General features: G+C 41.8%; 1 protein-coding gene across 2 annotated transcripts in view; it reads right to left on the bottom strand.

Annotated features, from left to right (window-relative positions):
* Window positions 1-3,832: 3,832 nt before the first annotated feature.
* LOC104669120 (DNA excision repair protein ERCC-6-like 2) overlaps window positions 3,833-21,855 on the bottom strand; it is a 99,032-nt gene continuing 81,009 nt past the window's right edge. For both annotated transcript variants that reach the window (XM_030919409.1, XM_030919410.1), the window contains 2 exons: window positions 12,549-12,730; window positions 3,833-4,964 (listed from right to left, as the gene is read on the bottom strand). In XM_030919409.1, coding sequence (XP_030775269.1) covers window positions 3,989-4,964; window positions 12,549-12,730 — 1,158 coding nt within the window. In that variant the 3' untranslated portion in view covers window positions 3,833-3,988. The remainder of the gene's footprint in view (window positions 4,965-12,548; window positions 12,731-21,855) is intronic.

The raw sequence follows: 21,855 nt of genomic DNA, 5'->3' as shown, positions 1-21,855 counted from the left end.
AATTGTTTTGTTCCTATGAATGCTTTTATAATAGTTTTAGGAAAGAAGGAAAAATACGAATTAGCTATTATGGGCTTCTTTTGAAGTTTCTTTCAGTTCAGAAACATGTCCCACTTTACAAAAAAATTAAGACAATCCAAAAGTATGGAGGTCAATAATTGATATTTTAGTCTGACAAGACAACTCACGAGTTTCCTTAGAGACGTATTAGAAATTCAGAGCTGCATGCATCTTTCCCCCTGCCAGATAAACTGAAACAATATAAAGTGAGTTTTAGTTATTTCTTTCAATGAGACTGTGAGGCCTATTTAGCTAACAAAAAAAGACACCTGTAGAAAGAAGCATTCTTGATTCTTAGCTACAAAACACAGCAGTAAAAAACCAAGAATATCAGATGAGCATTATCTCCATTCATGACAGGTATCATATTGGTATGATTAAGATTGGTCTTAATGGAAACTCAGGCAATAAATATAACCATCATAGTTTAACCTGCAGCAAAGCAAACAAAATACATTAAGTATAATAGAAAAACAATGCAGGCAAAGGCAGGCAGATTGCTTGAGCCCGGAAGTTCGAGACCAGCCTGGGCAACGTGGCGAAACCGTCTCTACAAAAAAATGCAAAAATTAGCCGGGCAGGGTGGTGCATGTCTGTGATCCCAGCTACTTGGGAGGCTGAGGTGGGAGGATCCCTTGAGCCTGGGAGGTCCAGGCTGCAGAGAGCTATGATCGCGCCACTGCACTCTAGCCTAGGTGTCAGAGTGAGACCCTGTCTTACAAAAAAAGAAAAACAATGCTATGTGTGAATTTTTTCCCAATCTTTTAAAAAGGAAAATGTTTTTTCAAAATAATGGCCTATATGGAGTGTCAATGTAAAAACCGTATTAATTTCAAATTTATAAGTAAAATACAGTCAGCGATCTCACATATGTCAAAATTTGGCATATAACACACATTTTGGACAGGTGTTGCTTTTGGTCATACTTTTTTTCCATTTTTAAAATTGTGGTAAAATACATATAAAATTTAGCATTTTAATGACTTTTAAGTGTATACTTCAGTGTCATTAAATTCACATTGCTGTGCAACCATCACGACCATCCATCTTCAGACCACTTTTCATCCTGTAAAACACAAACTCTATACCCATTAATGACTCCCTTCTCCCCTCCCTCCAGTGTCTGGCAACCACCATTCTACTTTGTCTCTAAGAATTTGACCAATCTAGGTACTTCATATAAGAGGAATGATAACAGTATTTGTCCTTCTGTGTCTGGTTTATTTCTCTTTGCACACCATCCTCAAGATTCATCTATGTTGTAGCATGTGTCTGAATCTCCTTTCAAGGCTGAATAATATTCCCATGTGTGTGTATAATATTTTGCTTATTTATTGATAGGCACTTGGAATGCTTTCTTCATGTTTTAGCTATTGTGAATAATGCCACTGTGAACACAGATGTTCAGATATGTGTGGACATTTTGATACGAATGTAACAACACAAAGCACACGGTGTGCTCCATCACGAGCTCAGCTGTGTGTGGACATGGAGGGCGCTGGAAGTCGTGGTGGGGCAACGGAAGCACTTCTCTGGAAATACTGCGTCCCAGAGAGAGAGAAGGTCAGGCAGGTGAGTCCCGCCCAGGGACAAGCCTCAGACAGTCGCTGGCACATCAGAATTCCTGTGAAAGTGCAAAAACAAAAAGGGTGCCTGTGCTGAGCCCTAGACTCCTTGAGTCAGAGTCTTTTGACAAGGACCCTGGACATCTGCATGCTTAAAAGCCTCTGCGGAGGTGCTGACTTGCTACCTTGGGGCTGGGAACCACACAGCCTGGGACCTGGGAAGGAAGGGCGAATCTGTCTTTCCTCCTAGGGGCAGAGAGTAACTACCAGATGTACTGTTTTCCTAGTGAAACCCTGCAAGACCCTACGAGGCAAAACAGCCCTCCTGGGGTGGCCCTTTAGCCAAGCAAAAGTGAGATGTTCTTCCCTCCTGCAACAAACACCAAGTGGAGCCAGCCGTACATGCCACAGTGTACAGGGGCTATCATCCACAGCAAAGTGGCTGATGAACCATCCCAGTAAGGCTTCCCAGAAGCACTGGGCAGAAAGAAGATGGTGTGCAGTCTCTGGTGGAGGTGAAACCAGAAACAAGTCTGCACTGAGCCTAGACAGTGATGGGCACTCGTTCTCTTAAGGTGCGGGCCTGTCACTGGGGCGGGCAGGTTCAGTAACATCCTTGTCAGGCCTGGATCCTAGACCCACTGTTAGCTGGATTTGTGACATAAAAATCCTTCACATGCCAAAAACACAAAAAAACAAAAAACCGTTCAGGCAGGCAGTGATCCCCATTCCTTTGGATTTTATAGACCAGTAAGTGTCAAATAAAACTTCTGGGACCGACATGACTGCCAACTTTTATGTAGGGACAATGAAAAAGACTAAAAGCTATGATCTACCATCATTTCATAAAAGAGCGTTATTTTGATATCATAAAGGAAGGATAACTTCAGAATTTAAAAAGTGTACACATTGAACTTTAATTAGAAAATAGCCGTGTATTTCCTGTGGCGTCCTCCTTTTCTGTGGACGAATGAAAAGTTCATCATCATCTCTGCAAACTAAGGCTTCTTTGCCTTGAATACTTAGGGGCAGCTGCACCATTTGCAGATGTTGTTTATTTCCTTGAAGAGGTGTTTTCAGGGCTTTAAGGGAACATTGCTCTAAAGAAGAGCGCACATGGCCGATCAGTCCCTTGAGAAGACTTTGGTTTTTGATTTTTTGTTCACTTCTGAGCAATGACTCTACATCCTGGGTACACGGAAGCCCTCTCTCCTCAGCTCGGTAGCAGGGCTCTCTAGCACAGCCAGTTCCGGGCTCAGGCCGTTTTCTGGATGGATGTGTCCTCTCGCAGCCCTGTGAACTGACTGAAGGACAGCTGCAGTGGTGCATCTGAACCTGCAGCGGAGGCAGTTCAGGTCCTGCCTACAGCGTGCACACAAGATAGCAGGGGCTTTCCACCATGATTTTTCACTGACATGATTACCTTTCATTCACCTGTAGCTCTGCCTTATCTGTACAGCTCAAGCCCCTAGCACAGAACACAGGGGCTGAGTAAAGGCTTCTAAATACATATGAATTCAACAATGAGCGCATTCATTTTGTTGTAAACCATATAAATTACACTCAAAATGTAATAGTTTCTAACAAAATAAAAAGTTGATTCATTTCTTCATACTTAACTTCAAAAATACTATACAAACCTTTATTTACATTGATTAAATCACAATAGGTACATAAAAAGTTGAGGCACTGGTGTCTGTGGCTAATGGTAGTAATCACAGCTCACATAGCAAAGTGAGTAACATTAACCTTTTAACTTTGAGCTGTTGCAAAATTATCATTTTAATATCATATATACCATATATTCAGTACTAGTTATGACTTTTTTCTAAAATAATAATAGAACATGATACCCAGGGAAAAAGAAAATACTTAATAACTTTCTCAAGTGCTAGTAAAAAAGAAACACATTGGTGTACACGTGATTTGAGGGCGGACATGATTCAGCCTATGAGCCATCAGGAGAGCAAAGCAAAGCTTTTTAAACTGGAAGGACACTCGCGCTGTTTTGGCTCAGACCCTTCATCTTTCATACTGGGAAACAATGCTCACCAGGGCAAGTGTCACATCATTACGTAATACAGTAAGAAAGATGTCCCAGGTCTCCTACTAACAAACCTAGGATCTTTTCTAATTCATAACAGAGGTTTATACTATAAATACAATCATATTCTTGAAAGATCAAATCAAATATCAAGAAAAACAGATCCATGATAATACTTCAGACTTTAAAAAATCCTAAAGCAATAATTTAATAAAAATATATGTCAACAACTGTGTTCAAGATAATAGAATCAGTGTGGAATCCAGTGCTGTAAACAGTGATGGCAGCAGTTCACTGGTGCAGTAATTCATTTATATACTTATGTAGTACTCTGTGTATTGGTTGTGTTTTCATCTGTACTACTTGAGTTAAATTTCTTCCATAAAAATTTCTCATTTGATTTCCAAAGAGGAGTTGCTGGCTCTTCTCTCCTTTTGGAGGGTGCTGCTAGAGGTGCTTTTTCACACAGAGTCTCTATTACTGCCAAGTCTGTGAGTTTGTTAAGACTCTCATCATTCTGCTCATTCAAAATGTCCCAGAAATCTTTTGGTCTCTGTTTTGCTTTTTCCACGGGCCCTGAAAGAACTTTCTTTGGCAGTTGCGTGTGACTGCTCCCATGACTTCTAAAAAGGTCGTCAAGAATAGAGGTATCACCAAGTAAGTTTATCACAGAAGAATTTTCCAGCACTGGATTTTCTATCTTTTTGTTTTCCAATTTCAGAAGGGGTTCTTTTCTTGAAATGCCCATTCTTGTGAGGTCCCGTTTGTCTTTCATGGTATTTTCTAACCTTCTCTCATGTGTTTCAGACTCACTGTTCTGAGAACGGGATGTCACAGTATCTTTGGATGCTTGGCTGGTTTTCCCACTGTCAATCTCTTGAGTAGAACTAACAGGTGACTGCTTAGTTTCTGCATCATTAGAATACACCTCTTCTCTACAGGAACTATGATTCTGAAACTTAACTGATTTTCTTTTATATGTTTTTAGGCTGCAAACTTGAGAAATTTTGTTGGTAGAATCTTGAAATGACAAAGTTTCAGAATCTGGCAGCCTTGCTTTTGTAAGAGAGCCTCTTTTTTCGGATTTCTTTCTGGTGCACTCTCCTTTCTCAAAGGAAGAATTGTTGAATTCTGATGCAGAATCCACAAGAAATTCTTTTACCTCTGGATATCGAGAAGCATGAAAGTCTCTTAGCATTTTCTGTCGTTCTTCTGATGTGGCATTGGTTATATGTTTAGCAAATTCGTTTACAGAAGACGAGTTAAAATAAGAGGCCATTTCTTCAAATTGTTTTCTAAAGATTAAATGAACAAAACTAGTGGTTATTTTCATTAAAATTGTTTTCTAAAGATTAAATGAACAAAACTAGTGGTTATTTTCATTACATTTGATTTTGAAATAACTCATCACCACTAACAGGAAATGTAGAGGCCAAGGAAGGTAATCTTGTTCCTTTAGCATGTCTGCTGAATTCCATAATGAAAATGCATTTTATCCTAGTAGAATGAGGCCTCTTCCCTGATGCTACTGAGAAAAGTATTTGAGCTCACAAAATCACCACTTTGTAAGTTATTTTGATTTATGCTATTATATTAGGTATTTCCTGGGAATTATGGAGGCCCAGCATGCTACTCCTCCAGTGAGCCAATGATTTATGACTGACATGAGGATCATGATTTACAGAATCTGTACTTGAAAATCTATATTTTATCCAAGTCCCATGAAATAAAGTTGTCAAAGAAGAATCTTAATGAAAAGAGCAAATTCTGAAAAATTAAGAAAGACATTTGTTTTTTTCCCTTCCCTCTCCTTTTCCCCTTCTTCTACAAATACAATATAGAAATCGCATAAGACTTTTTGATGAGCCCAAAGGAAAGTTCTAAACTGATAAACCCAGATTATTTTTTCCCCAGCTGGTATGGACACCTAAGCTAAGAAGTGAGATGCTATTAGAAGAAGTGTGTTGTATTCTTAGTGTAAGATACTAATGAAAGCGGTTGTATACATGTATGAGGAAATGGGCCTTCAAGAACCCTGGTAAGACAGAGGCAGAAGGACTTAGGGACCTGGGCAATGAGCCCTGCTCCCTTCCCTAAATGAGGGTGCTGTGGACTGAACTGTGCCCCTCCCCCAAATCCTGCTGAAGCCCCCTAACCCAGGACATAACAGTATTTGGAGTTAGCGCCTTTAGGAGGTAATTAAGGTTGAATGAGGTCCTAAGGGTGGGACCCTGATCCAACAGGATTAGTGTCCTTAGAAGAGATGCCGAGAACCCACACAGTTTCTTTCTCTTCTGCCTCTTCCTCTCTGCCATGTGAGGACACAGGGAGATGGTGGCCACCTGCCAGCCAGGAAGAGGGCCCTCACCAGAAACTGAATCAGCTAACTTCTTATTGTTGGCCATCCAGCCTCCAGAACTGTGGAAATGAATTTCTGTTGTTTAGGCCACCCAGTCTATAGTATTTTGTTATTACAATCCAAGCAGACTAAGACAGTGGGTATTGCTTTGCTGATGATGAGTTTGGGCCAAGAGATAGAACAGCTCAATGTTTATAAATACTCCTTTGAACAAAAGTCATAGATGGTGAGTGGAGCAGCCCATGATTAAAAGTCCTAAAGTTTTAGAAATTATATTTTATACCATAGTTCCTTAAAAAATTCCTTTATTCACTCAACAAATATTTATAGAGTCTGTTATGTGCTAAGCACTATAGCAGGAACTATGTAACAGCAAATAAGACTCCGGTTTCTATCTTCAAGGAGTTTATAGTTTACTTGGGGTAGACGAATGCATGAAAATCAAACTAGACTAGAGTGATAAACCCATAATGTAAATTTACCATGATGTAAATATGGGGCACCACTGGCATTCATAGAAAGGGAACCTGGGTCAGTGACTGGTGGTGGGCAAGGTGGGTAGGTAAGCCGGTCAGGTAATGATAAGTGAGAAGTCTCCTGGGGGAGAGGGCGCATGTACAGTCTCAGGTCCAAGATGACCTGGTTCAAAGAGTGGCAGGAGAAACTGCAAGGAAGAGGCTAAAAATCAGAGGGGGTCTGTAGGCCAAGTTCAGAAGTTTGAATTTTATCTTATGCGCAACAGAGAGAGAATCCTTAGCATTAAAAAAAGTTACTTTTAATGTATGTAAGTAGGAGCTTCAATGCCACTTTTATTTTTGCCACGCAGACCAGGATATATCGTTTGTGTTTCCTTTGCTGTTAGTGGTAGACCATAAAGCACACTCACAACTTTCGTTTGTGGCTTCAGATGGGCCCATGGCTTCTAGTCCTCACTACACTATCTTGTTAACTTGCCCAAATCTGGATACTATACATGCTTTATCAAAAGCCACTTTCATCTCCAACAGAATATTTAATAACACATATACATGACTCCAAATTTCTGTCCTGGAAATTGCCAATGTTCTTGTTGGAAAGTAACAAGCATATTCTTAAGAGATTCCAGTTTTCACTTCACATGAAATAGTGAGATATTATTCTGTTTATTAATCATCTCCAAATCCATTTTCATGGCCCTTCTAGTAAACATTTGTGCTTGTAAAGATTAAGTGATTGGCAAGGTTACAAGCTGATGTCTTTTATTTATCTAAGGCTTGGTGGTGTCTCAGCTACTGCCAGAGTAACTTCACCTCTGCTGTGCTGAAACCGCGACCTCACCGGCGACCCTGTGAGCTGTCGCCTCTGGGAGGAGAGCTGCTTCTAACCTTATTTTATCTGAGTAGTCTGCAAGTTCACTGTGCCACATGGTTGTTGCTCACAGGATAAGCTATAATTATTATTCATTTTATTTTTGCCTTCTAACTGGCTTTCCTAACTCTGGGCCTTCAGAATTTTCTCTAAGAATGTAAGGAACTGCAGGGTACAACCAGGTGGCATACGCCAGCCACTTTGTGAAGAAAAATTAGTTAACTAGAGTAGACTTCCATAACCCATTTAGTGAAAGGGGGAAAAAAGAAACCAAAGATATGTCTCTTTCAGCAAGTGTTATCAAAAGCAGTACTGGATCACGGATACAATTCAAAATCCTCCCTTTCTGGAGGAAGGGAGGTGGAACACAGCTAAATTCATCTTCTGTCTGCCTAAGCTTCCGGAAGGGAAGGTAGGACTGAACATTCAGATGATCACGTGACCGCAGTGGAGGAAGGTGCAGTCTTGATTCTATTGACTAGGACAGTTAATGGAAAAGAGGGTGGTAAAATGTACATGGTTGGACAGTTTTAATTCTACATCCCTAACTGGTAACCAAAGCCAATAAGGCACGTAGTGATTGAAACACTTGAACATGCCACTAGAACTCAGCGAAGCTGACGAGTCTGTCATTGCTCTGCCCACAGCTCAAGATGCGTATGCAGCATGCTGTGTGGCATCGTGTCCATTCCAAAAGCAAACTCCCCACATAGCAGGTGCTGTATCAGTCACTTTCACAATGCTGATTACAACGTTTGATCTGGTGCTGGAGCTGAAGGATTTCATCAGGCCGGACAGATCAATTGCTGGAGAGAAAGGCAAAATAAAAACAGCACCATGGTGCATGCCTGACTGGAAAAACATGGGTAATGTTACCACCAAGTGCAAGGTTGTGAAGGCTGCTTTCTTGCTCATCTATCATGCTGTGTGCAAACCCAGCTGTAACCCGATGCAGCAGATAAGCAAAAGACTCAGTGCCCTCCTCTCAGCCGTCAAGCCAGGAGGCACCACGACCTCCGTCGAACTCAACCCAGCAGTGACTTCAACGAAGCCGCAGCATGACTAGCTAGCAAGGGCCCTGACATCAAGGTAACACGATTACTCTTTCAACCTGGTGCCAACCCTAACCTTGGGTCACTGACTGTGCCTTCATAAGTCAGATGACTAGCTAGCAAGGGCCCTGACATCAAGGTAACACGATTACTCTTTCAACCTGGTGCCAACCCTAACCTTGGGTCACTGACTGTGCCTTCATAAGTCAGATGACTAGCTAGCAAGGGCCCTGACATCAAGGTGACACGATCACTCTTTCAACCTGGTGCCAACCCTAACCTTGGGGTCACTGACTGAGCCTTCATAAGTCAGTGTAAGCTCATCGCAACCTTTTCTGAAATGATCTCATATGTCACAATGTGAAGTTTCACTGAGGAAGGATTCAATCATGCCTCACTGCTCCCTGGTACAGGTTGTGACATAATGAAATTCATGAGCATTGAAGGACGACTCACTGAGAAACATGAGGAAGAACTCTTTCCATTTCTTAGTCTTTTGACTCAGAGGGCATAAAGAATTAGCACCTGCAAAGTACCCTACTCTCTGTAAGGTTGCAAATGCATGGAAAAGAAAGCTAGATACTTCCTTCAGAGACTGCCAGTCAACAAAGGAGCCCCTCCAAACTTACTCATCATGATGCTGAAGAGGCAGTTTCCAAACCACCTCTTGAGAAGGCACTGATGAGCAAAGAAGATGAAGAAGGACTATAAGCAGCATACCATATATCGAGTAAGCAGCATACAATGTATCGAGGGAAGAGATTAAAGTTGCAGCTACGTTGAAGACCAGAACAGAATAAACCAGTGTCCTAACACAGCTCTTGGAGGCAATCGAGAACAGAGAACGCATGCAAACTTAGGGGGAAAAAGGTATATGGCCAGCCCCCTGGCAAAACATTTGCCCAAAGTGAAAAGGCACACTCCGCAAAAATCCTTGTTGCTGGTCTGTCTGTGGGGAGGTATGCTGTGCGGCAGTGTGGGAGGTGTTCACCTTTCTGTGCAACTACAGACATGTATGGAGAGCCATACTACAGTATGGAGAGCCATACTCCAACAAGCCACGCTAGCACTCCAAAGAGCTAGGGGACAAGCTCTTCCCTGGGCAGCTGAGGAACTAGCTGCCTGGGAGTCGCCAAACCCCTGCAGGAAGTATTTTGAACCCACAGAGCCAGAGACATTTCCCATTGCCCCCAGAAGCCAGCAGGGCCAGTCCGACCACGCCTCCCATCCCTGTTCACTGCCGCCATCCATCACCACTGGCCTCTCATCTCCTCCTACTGTACATCTTGATCTAATCCAATCCCTCATCCTTCCAAGCCATCCCTCGGTATCCCCGGAACCAACAGTCCCCCGAGTCTTCTACGTCTATGCTGAATGGTCCTGTGCTGTGATGACACTGCCTCTTCCCATGTAGCCCTTGCAAGGCAAGGCTCTTGCATCTCATGGCTCTCCAACCTCAGGGTTAGTGCTTCTAGACACTGCTGCTTCCAGACCATTCTTTTCTTAGAAAACTCCCTCCCCTCTTTAACATTTATGCCATCCAGCTAAACTGTTCTCTCCTTAATGTTAAGTGACCCCTTCGTTGCTTCCTGCTAGCAGCTAAACTCTCAAGATTCTGGATTAATCTTGCTTCCCACCCCATCTCCTGCCATCATTCTTGATAGCATCAATATCCATGTGGATGTCCCACCCAATCAATACCTGGCCCACCACTTTCTTTAGCTCACCTCCAAACTCATCTGAACTCCATGTTAGCCCCCTACTCCCAAGTTTATAAATTGCCATTGTCATTACCATCAACAGCTCAACCTCCAGTCCCTGACTTAGTCACCTCAGGCTCCAGCTCCGCTGCTTGATGATCACCCACAACAGCAATGCTGGGGGATATGCTGGTAACCTCAAGTCCTCAAATTCATGGACTCTTGCACTTTTGCACGATCCATCAGCCTCCCTTGTCCAGCTTAGGTTTAACTTTATAATCACTCCTTTACAAACCTTCTACAGCTTCCTTGCTTCTCTCTCCCTCCATTCTAACCCCTGGGCAGACCCAGCCATCTCTCTACTTGTGTCTGCAACAGAGCAACCGAAGCTTGCTGAATAAAATATGCAAACTGGACAGATGATTTTCCTGAAATTATTCTCAAATGGGAACTTAACGCCATCCAGAAATTCTAGTCCCATTAAGCCTACTTTCCTACTTCATAAATGATTTGTTCCTAACTTCTCTCCCCCTAAATCTTTCTCTTTCTGAACTTAGGGCTTCAGTTCTCAATTCACTGAGAACATGTCACATCTGTGCCTGTATCTGCCCCTTCTCTTTCAATGCCTCTCAAAGGCCAGACCATGGCCTGTGGTTTGGGTACTGCCCTCCACTGCTTCCAGGCCCTCCCTCTTTCTGTTTTCACCTCTCTGACATGATCTCTTTTTTTCCTACAAGTCTTTTCCCTCAACACACAACGGGTTCTGCTATCTCAACTCTAAGACCCACAGTGCCCTCCAGCTGCTGCTACTTTTTACATTCAAACTTATAGCTCCGGCCACCTCCCCCCAGCAGGCACCTGCCCACTGCTTCCATCTGAACTTACAGCGCTGGCCACCTCCCACCAGGGCTTGCCCACCGCTTCCATCCAAACTTACAGCACCTGCCACCTCCCGCCAGGGCCTGCACACTGCTTCCCAGGTTGCTCCTGCCAAGGTGCCTGCTGAGTGCTCTGCTACTGCCTCCCGTGGGCAGTCCCCCTCATCTGCTTCCGGTTCTCAGCGGTGTTTGATAAAGTTAAGAACTCCTTCCTTTTAAGACCCCTCACTACTCCTGGACTTCAGGACCTGACACTGTGCCTCTTACACCTCCTCCAGGAGGAACTGCTGCCTTCAGTCTGTGTCCTGGGGCTTCTCTCCTCCTCTCTGTGCTCTGTTCCTAGGTTGCTCACATAGTCTCACAGTTCTGAAGACCATTTATAAACGCTATGCTGATGACTCCCAAATTTAAACCTGTAATCCCCAAACCAGAAGTAGCTCATACATACATTGCCTATTGAACCTTTCCACAGAATGTCACATTTCATATGAGCAAAAGGGAACTCTTGATTTTTTTTCCTCTCTGAACTTGTTTCTCTCTGGTTTTCCCCATTCAGTACCTCCACTGTGTTGCTCAAGACAGAAAGAAGTAATCTTGTTCTCTCTCTTTCCCGAACCAGTCCATCACCAAATTGAATTCATCCACTTGGCTCTATCCTCATGGCAACCACTCTGGTGCAAACCCCCATCACTGAGTTCCTTCTCATCTACCACTGTTCATTCTGCCCTCTTCCACAGGGAAGCTGGAACCATCTTTCAAAAAGATACATCAGATCGTGCCAATCTTCAACAGTTTTCCACTGCACTTGGAACAAAATCCAAAGTCTTTCTGTCGCCTCCAAGGGGTGGCATGCTCCAGCCCCGCCTGTGTCTCTACCCTCCATCTCATGCTACTCTCTGCTTGGTTTAGTCTGCACTAAAGTCAGCAGTCTTCTCTCAGCTCCTTGACCACACCAAACCTCTTCCCTCCTTGGAGATGCTCCCACTCTGGTTCTTTGCATGGTTATCCTTCAGCTCGTAACACAAACGCTACCTGTGTAGACAGTCTTCCCTGACTTCCCAAAAGAAAGGTGGTTCCATGTCCCCTCCCCATTCTATTATACTCTTTCTCTTTTTTCTTATAACACACCATTTTATAATTATTTGTAGGTTTACTTTTTAAAACTTTATGGTGTGATGCCAGCCCCATTCCTCTGTACTGGAGGCTCTACGTCTGTCCTTTTTTACACTGTATATTCAAGACTCAGCACAATGCCTGGGCATATATTAGGTGCTCAAAATATATTCATTGACTGAATGAATAAAATGCACTTAACTATTTCATTTCTTTGTATAACATGCTTTCCCTTTTGATGGTAATCAATTCAGGGATTAGCCTTCTAACAGCATCTAAAACATATGCAATTTATTTTTGAAATTCAGATTTTTCTGAAATATTCAGATGTCAGTTATGGTTATAATCCAAATATTTGTATATTTTACTACCGAGCTACATTTCTTTTCAGAATTATTCTTCAAGTCTAGTGTTGTCAGAGACAATGCACCTGCGGATTCCTTTTGGTGTTTCTCCAATTATGAAGGTGGTCTGGTTTGTACGGTAGACGTTTTTCTTCTTTTGGCTCACAGGGTGTGAAATATAAAGAGGAAGTGAAATGCTGCCTTCACTCGGTTGCTGGCCTTTCTTTGTGTGTGGCAATGTATTTGCATCCACCTTTTCTTTATATGTCTGAAAAAAAGAAAGGAAACAAAAGCTATGTCTGAAAACATAGTCACTGTTGGTCAAATAACGAGAATGTCACACTCTTTATAATGAAGTAAATCACATTCTCCAACTGACATCAATGTCAGAAGATGTTAACCTAGGTCTTTAAGAAAATGACACAGGAAAAAATTATTTTATACCTTTAAAATATAAAAGTAGTGGCAATAACATGTTATTTCCATTGTCAAGACTTGGGTATACTGATACATATGTTGATATCTACTATACCAAAGAAGGATAAAAATTAATGATTATATACACTATGGCATAAACATGGGATATCTAAAATTTTCTAATTTAATAATTGCAAAATTATTAAGCAGTCTTTCAGTTGTCTAATTTCATATAATGGATAAATGTAAAAAATAGCAATCTTTATGTAATAAATAAATAAGAAACCATAAATCTTACATTTATTTCAACCTCTGCTGGGTTGCAAGAATATTTAGTGATTTTGAGATGCTAACTACAGTTGGCTGAATTATAGATGGAATCATAATCCTTTTACAGAGACCATGAATTGCCTAACATAAATTTTACTGACAGTGAGTCAAGAAAAATAAACTTTATATATAGTCCCAGTTTTCCTGACAAGATGATACAGTATGAATAGGTAGAAAGTCCTCATCCTATTCCAAAAAGAGAAATACTAAATACAATTTAACAGTAACAACAACAAAATTACATTGGAGCTCAAAAGTAAGAAAGCAGAATGTCGAGGTGCCCCAAACAAGGAAGTCCCACAGTGGTGAGCGGGAGCTGAAGCTCAGCAGCCCTAGTAGGGTCGGTCCCTAAGTTATAGTCTACAGCACTCATGTGGAGAGGGGAGATGGAAACGGTTTAACTCCCTGCACTAAACAACAAAGAAACACAAAACAGGAATGAGGAGTCAAATTTGCAAATTAAAGCCAGGAAAGCCAAACCTGGGACACAGGCTAGAAGCAGGCCACTTTCTTACTCTAGATAGAAAGAATCAATAGCGACAAACAGGAATGCCCAGCCAGTGCCACGTGTGGAATGTGATTTTGTACCACCTGGTGGTATGGGAACTTGAAGCTGAAAATCAACATAAACAATTTGTCCAGAACTAGCGAAAACCACAGATCTCAATCAGGGGTGAATAAAAAATATACCATGGAAGACTGCCAAAAGCCAGAGAATGCTTTTGATTCCAATGAAAACAGGAGGAGTTCAGACAAAAATTACAAACAACATATAAAACCTACCATATCATGAAATTGAGCATATGTAACAACTATAAGAACTGAAATTTGAGGAATTACCTATAATAAAGCAATCTGAAAAGATACTCATTTATGAATAAACAAACACATGACAGAGTCTCACTCTGTCCCCCAGGCTGGAGTGCAGTGCCATGATCACAGCTCACTGCAGTTGATAAATTGGAAGGATAAAATTACTCAGAATGAAGTGCAGAGACTAAAAAAAATAGGGAAATTAAGAGACAGAAGACATACCAAAGTTTCTAAAATGCCAGAAGGAGAGAACGGAGAAAATGGAAGAGATAATGCCAGAGACCTGTAAAAGAAAGGAATCCCTCAAACTGAAAAAGGAGAAAGAATCCCTAGTAGGAAAAATGAAAATAAATCTGTATTTTGTTATATCACAGATAAAGGGCATACCTTAAAAACTACCAGAGAAAGAGGATAACACATCCTACAAAGAAATGCCAAATTAGGCCAGGCACGGTGGCTCACACTTGTAATCCCAGTACTTTGGGAGGCTGAGGCGGACAGATTGCTTTAAGCCCAGGATTTCAAGGCCAGCCTGGGCAATGTGGCAAAACCTTTTCTCTACAAAAAAATACAAAAACTAGCTTGCTGTGGTGGCATGCCCCTGTAGTCCCAGCTACTCTGGAGACTGAGGTGGCAGGATGGCTTGAGCCCAGGAGGCAGAAGTTGCAGTGAGCCAAGATCGTGCCACTGCATTCCAGCCTGGGTGACAGAGCCAGACCATGTCTCAGGAAAACAACCAACCAACCAACAAACAAAAGCCAAACTAACATCAGGCTTCTCATTAACATCACAATCCTATCCACCAAAAGAAAAAGGGGTATCTTCAACATGCAGAGAAAAAAAAAAAAAAACCTGTCAACCTAGAATTCTATACCCAGTTAAACTATCATGTAAGAACTTCTCAGACATACAAAGACTACTAGAATTCATTAGATTCTTGCTATTGATATACTTTTTTTTTTTTTTTTTCTGAGACAGGGTCTTGCTCTTTTGTGCAGGCTGGAGTGCAGTGGTGCAACCATAGCTCCCTGCAGTCTCAAACTCCTGGGCTCAAGTGATCCTCCCACCTCAGCCTCCCGAGTAGTGGGGACTGCAGGCATGAGTCCACAGGCCGAGCTAATTTTTGTATCATTTTATAGACACAGGGTCTTGCTATGTTGCCCAGATTGGCATGGGTAACACAGCAAGACCCCGGGCTCAAAAGCAATCCTTCTGCCTCAACCTCCCAAAAGTGTTGGGATTATACAGTGAGCCACTGTGCCTGGTCTTTTTTTTCTTTTTAATAGAAGTTCAATGGGATTGAAGCAGTGATACATTCAATGAATGTGGGCAAGGAATGGCTTTTAATTCCACAAGTATTTACTAAGCACCTATTACATTCCTGCCAACATGCTATGCATTTGAGACACAAAGATATTTATATATACAAAGATTATTCCCCCTACCCTTAAGGGATTTAAAAGTAACAAGCCATTTAAAAAAATATGATATATTTATCTTTTTTCTTTTTTGTATAAGACATTTTCCTCTATAACTTATATTCTGGTTCATTTTATTGAAACTGACAAAAACAAGTGTATGCTCTTTAGTAACGAACCATTTCTAAGGAAAATTGACATCTTCAAAAGCTACTTGGTTCAGATGGACAAACACAAAATGCCAGGTGGTCAGGTTGAACCAGGGCTTTATATCAGTAATGTTAAAAGTACTTTCCTTAAAAATATATTTTAAAAAATTGTAACTGGGCCAGGTGCAGTGGCTCATGCCTGTAATCCTAGCACTTTGGGAGGCCAAGGCGGGCAGATCATGAGGTCAGGAGATCGAGACCATCCTGGCCAACATGGTGAAACTCCATCTCTACCAAAAATACAAAAACTGGCTGGGAGTGGTGGTGAGTGCCTGTAACCCCAGCTACTCGGGAGGCTGAGGCAGGAGAATAGCCAGGGAGTCAGAGGTTGCAGTGAGCCGAGATCACATCACTGCACTCCAGCTGGCAATAGAGTGAGACTCCTTCTCAAAAAAAAAAAGAAAAAAATTGTATCTTAAAACATTAATAGAAAGAAAAATGTTAATTGTTAAAGTTTGAAAGAGCTTTCATGCATTTATTTTCCATCACAAAACAAAATGAACACTAAAAGTTCCTAATACAAAGACTCATCATCCTAGCATACCCCCAAGAAATAATGATTCATTACTATGAGATGAGATGATATTGCTTACATTAAGGTAAAGGGAGTAAGCAGAGAGAGAAGGAACTGGGCCAACCAAGAAAATTCCATTCTCATATTTTGGAATTTCTGAAGCCATAGAGAAATCATGCCAAGGAATGGCAATTGTCAATTATTTACTTGTTTACTCTGGGTCTTTCTGACCCTGGTAGCATTGCAAAGCTCACATGTATACAGATACAGTTTTCTTAAATCAGTTTCGTAACTTCTTTAGGAAAATTCAGTTTTTGCAACCATAGTTATTAGACACGTGGATCTTTAAAATTTGCCAAACATTCCACATTTTAAAATCTGATTCTTTTAGGTAATAATAAAAGGAAATTTTTTTTTTTTTTTTTTTTTTTTTGAGACTGAGTCTCACTCTGTCTCCTGATCTCGGCTCACTGTAAGCTCCGCCTCCCGGGTTCACGCCATTCTCCTGCCTTAGCCTCCTGAGTAGCTGGGACTACAGGCGCCCGCCACGACGCCCAGCTAATTTTTTTGTATTTTTAGTAGAGACGGGGTTTCACTGTGTTAGCCAGGATGGTCTCGATCTCCTGACCTTGTGATCTGCCTGCCTCAGCCTCCCAAAGTGCTGGGATCACAGGCGTCAGCCACCGCACCTGGCCAGGAGAATCATTCTTATTTAAGATGGGCTCAACAGCTATCTTTTATTTTTAAAAATCTACCTAGTTTCATATTTCCATTTTAGCAGGCAGCTTTTAACATTTTACTGAAACAAGGCTGTGAAACAAAATAGTTACATTAAAAATAGATTTTAGGAATCAATGTGCCATTTAGGCTTATTCTGAATGAAAGCTCTAAAGGTTACATGTACAAACTATGTATGGGTTGGGGGCAGTGTACTGGATTAGTTTCCTACTGCTGCCATAACAGAGTATCACAAAATTAGTGGCTTAAACAATATAAATTCATTGTCTTATACTTCTGTAGGTCAGAAGCTTGACATGGGTCTCACTAAGCTACAGTCAAGATGTTGGCAGGGCTGCATCCCTTTTTGAAGGCTCTGGGATAATGAATTTCTTTGCTTTTCCAGCTCCTGGTGGCTGCCCACAATCCTTGTCTTGTGGTCCCCTTCAAAAGCTAGCAACCCTTCTTCTCTGTGTTTCAGAGTCACATCACCCTCTCACCACAGCCAGGAAAGGTGCTCTGCTTTTAATAACTACTGTGACTAGATTGGGCCCATCCAGATAATCCAGGATCAAAGTGGGTTAATTAATTAACATCCTTTACTGCATACATCCAATTGACCCATCTCAAGGTCAGCTGATTCAACCTAAATTGCATCTACAACCTTAATTCCTTTTCCTGTTTGCTGGGTAATGTCATGTATTCATAGGTTCCAGAAATGAGTCAACAGACATCTTTGAGGGGGCCATTAATTGTTTCTCACTGGCAAGGAGAGTGGGGGTCTTAACCTGGGTCCACTGACCCTCCAAATGTTCAGGAGATGGGTTTCAGGGACTTCAGAAAGCGTTATCTATGAATCCCCTGAAGCTGTATTTACACATTTGAGCATGAACACATTTTTAAAAAAAAAAAGAGCCCATGGCTTTAATCATGTTCTTAAAGGTGTATGTGGCCAGAAAGAGTTGAAAAACCACTGTTTTAAGCAGCAGCGCCATTGGTATAGTTTTCAAATATTCTTGTTTTTTGAAAAACCGTATCTGCTTCATAAACATTTTAGTGCTCGTTAGAAAAGTCTGTTTCATTAAAATAGTAGTCAATCTTTCACAATAAATGGTACAAGATAAATAATGCTGCAGTGCAGTTGCTATTGTAGTGGCAATTATAACTTACTATGGTAGATTTGGTTCTGGACCACCACCACAAACTTTTTGGTTTCTCAGTACATATAAAAATCATGCTCACACTATGTTGCAGTCTGTTCGGTGTGCGCACACGACGCCACTGCTTTACCAAGTGTGTGACACTCTCAATTCTTTGGTTTCTCGGTACATATAAAAATCATGCTCACACTATGTTGCAGTCTGTTCGGTGTGCGCACACGACGCCACTGCTTTACCAACTAAGTTTGTGTGACACTCTAAATTCTTCGGTTTCTCGGTACATATAAAAATCATGCTCACACTATGTTGCAGTCTGTTCGGTGTGCGCACACGACGCCACTGCTTTACCAACTAAGTGTGTGTGACACTCTAAATTCTTTGGTTTCTCGGTACATATAAAAATCATGCTCACACTATGTTGCAGTCTGTTCGGTGTGCGCACACGATGCCATTGCTTTACCAACTAAGTGTGTGACACTCTAAATTCTTTGGTTTCTCAGTACATATAAAAATCATGCTCACACTATGTTGCAGTCTGTTCGGTGTGCGCACACGATGCCACTTGCTTTACCAACTAAGTGTGTGACACTCTAAATTCTTTGGTTTCTCAGTACATATAAAAATCATGCTCACACTATGTTGCAGTCTGTTCGGTGTGCGCACACGATGTCACTGCTTTACCAACTAAGTTTGTGTGACACTCTCAATTCTTTGGTTTCTCAGTACATATAAAAATCATGCTCACACTATGTTGCAGTCTGTTCGGTGTGCGCACACGACGCCACTGCTTTACCACTAAGTGTGTGACACTCTCAATTCTTTGGTTTCTCAGTACATATAAAAATCATGCTCACACTATGTTGCAGTCTGTTCGGTGTGCGCACACAACGCCACTGCTTTACCAAGTGTGTGACACTCTCAATTCTTTGGTTTCTCAGTACATATAAAAATCATGCTCACACTATGTTGCAGTCTGTTCGGTGTGCGCACACGACGCCACTGCTTTACCAAGTGTGTGACACTCTCAATTCTTTGGTTTCTCAGTACATATAAAAATCATGCTCACACTATGTTGCAGTCTGTTCGGTGTGCGCACACAACGCCACTGCTTTACCAAGTGTGTGACACTCTCAATTCTTTGGTTTCTCAGTACATATAAAAATCATGCTCACACTATGTTGCAGTCTGTTCGGTGTGCGCACACGACGCCACTGCTTTACCAAGTGTGTGACACTCTAAATTCTTTGGTTTCTCGGTACATATAAAAATCATGCTCACACTATGTTGCAGTCTGTTCGGTGTGCGCACACAACGCCACTGCTTTACCAACTAAGTTTGTGACACTCTAAATTCTTTGGTTTCTCGGTACATATAAAAATCATGCTCACACTATGTTGCAGTCTGTTCGGTGTGCGCACACGACGCCACTGCTTTACCAACTAAGTGTGTGACACTCTAAATTCTTTGGTTTCTCGGTACATATAAAAATCATGCTCACACTATGTTGCAGTCTGTTCGGTGTGCGCACACGACGCCACTGCTTTACCAACTAAGTGTGTGACACTCTAAATTCTTCGGTTTCTCGGTACATATAAAAATCATGCTCACACTATGTTGCAGTCTGTTCGGTGTGCGCACACGACGCCACTGCTTTACCAACTAAGTGTGTGACACTCTAAATTCTTTGGTTTCTCAGGACATACAAAAATCATGCTCACACTATGTTGCAGTCTATTCGGTGTGCGCACACGACGCCACTGCTTTACCAACTAAGTTTGTGACACTCTAAATTCTTTGGTTTCTCGGTACATATAAAAATCATGCTCACACTATGTTGCAGTCTGTTCGGTGTGCGCACACGACGCCACTGCTTTACCAACTAAGTTTGTGTGACACTCTAAATTCTTTGGTTTCTCGGTACATATAAAAATCATGCTCACACTATGTTGCAGTCTGTTCGGTGTGCGCACACGATGCCATTGCTTTACCAACTAAGTGTGTGACACTCTAAATTCTTTGGTTTCTCAGTACATATAAAAATCATGCTCACACTATGTTGCAGTCTGTTCGGTGTGCGCACACGATGCCATTGCTTTACCAACTAAGTGTGTGACACTCTAAATTCTTTGGTTTCTCAGTACATATAAAAATCATGCTCACACTATGTTGCAGTCTGTTCGGTGTGCGCACACGATGCCACTGCTTTACCAACTAAGTTTGTGTGACACTCTTAAATTCTTTGGTTTCTCAGTACATATAAAAATCATGCTCACACTATGTTGCAGTCTGTTCGGTGTGCGCACACGACGCCACTGCTTTACCAAGTGTGTGACACTCTCAATTCTTTGGTTTCTCAGTACATATAAAAATCATGCTCACACTATGTTGCAGTCTGTTCGGTGTGCGCACACAACGCCACTGCTTTACCAAGTGTGTGACACTCTAAATTCTTTGGTTTCTCAGTACATATAAAAATCATGCTCACACTATGTTGCAGTCTGTTCGGTGTGCGCACACGACGCCACTGCTTTACCAAGTGTGTGACACTCTCAATTCTTTGGTTTCTCAGTACATATAAAAATCATGCTCACACTATGTTGCAGTCTGTTCGGTGTGCGCACACAACGCCACTGCTTTACCAAGTGTGTGACACTCTCAATTCTTTGGTTTCTCAGTACATATAAAAATCATGCTCACACTATGTTGCAGTCTGTTCGGTGTGCGCACACGACGCCACTGCTTTACCAAGTGTGTGACACTCTAAATTCTTTGGTTTCTCGGTACATATAAAAATCATGCTCACACTATGTTGCAGTCTGTTCGGTGTGCGCACACAACGCCACTGCTTTACCAACTAAGTTTGTGACACTCTAAATTCTTTGGTTTCTCGGTACATATAAAAATCATGCTCACACTATGTTGCAGTCTGTTCGGTGTGCGCACACGACGCCACTGCTTTACCAACTAAGTTTGTGACACTCTAAATTCTTTGGTTTCTCGGTACATATAAAAATCATGCTCACACTATGTTGCAGTCTGTTCGGTGTGCGCACACGACGCCACTGCTTTACCAACTAAGTTTGTGTGACACTCTAAATTCTTTGGTTTCTCAGTACATATAAAAATCATGCTCACACTATGTTGCAGTCTGTTCGGTGTGTGCACACGACGCCACTGCTTTACCAACTAAGTTTGTGTGACACTCTAAATTCTTTGGTTTCTCGGTACATATAAAAATCATGCTCACACTATGTTGCAGTCTGTTCGGTGTGCGCACACGACGCCACTGCTTTACCAACTAAGTTTGTGTGACACTCTAAATTCTTTGGTTTCTCGGTACATATAAAAATCATGCTCACACTATGTTGCAGTCTGTTCGGTGTGCGCACACGACGCCACTGCTTTACCAACTAAGTGTGTGACACTCTCAATTCTTTGGTTTCTCGGTACATATAAAAATCATGCTCACACTATGTTGCAGTCTGTTCGGTGTGCGCACACGACGCCACTGCTTTACCAACTAAGTGTGTGACACTCTAAATTCTTTGGTGCTATTTCAGCAATGCTCACGGCATCTCCAGTAGGATAGAGCCCATCTTAAGAAGCCACTTTCTTTGCTCATCCGTAAGAAGCCATTCCTTACCTATTAAAGTTTTAGCACGAGATTGCAGCAGTTCCGTTCCATCTTCAGGCTTCCATTTCTAATTCTTGTTCTCTTGCTGTTTCCACCACATCTGCAGTTAGTTCCCCTACCAAAGTCTTGAATCTCTCAAAGTCATCCATGAGGGGTGGAATCAGCTTCTTCCAAACTTCCG

This window comes from Rhinopithecus roxellana, chromosome 16, assembly GCF_007565055.1.
Source record: "Rhinopithecus roxellana isolate Shanxi Qingling chromosome 16, ASM756505v1, whole genome shotgun sequence".
Taxonomy (NCBI): Eukaryota; Metazoa; Chordata; class Mammalia; order Primates; family Cercopithecidae; genus Rhinopithecus; species Rhinopithecus roxellana.
This window is presented reverse-complemented; position numbering and strand designations above follow the sequence as displayed.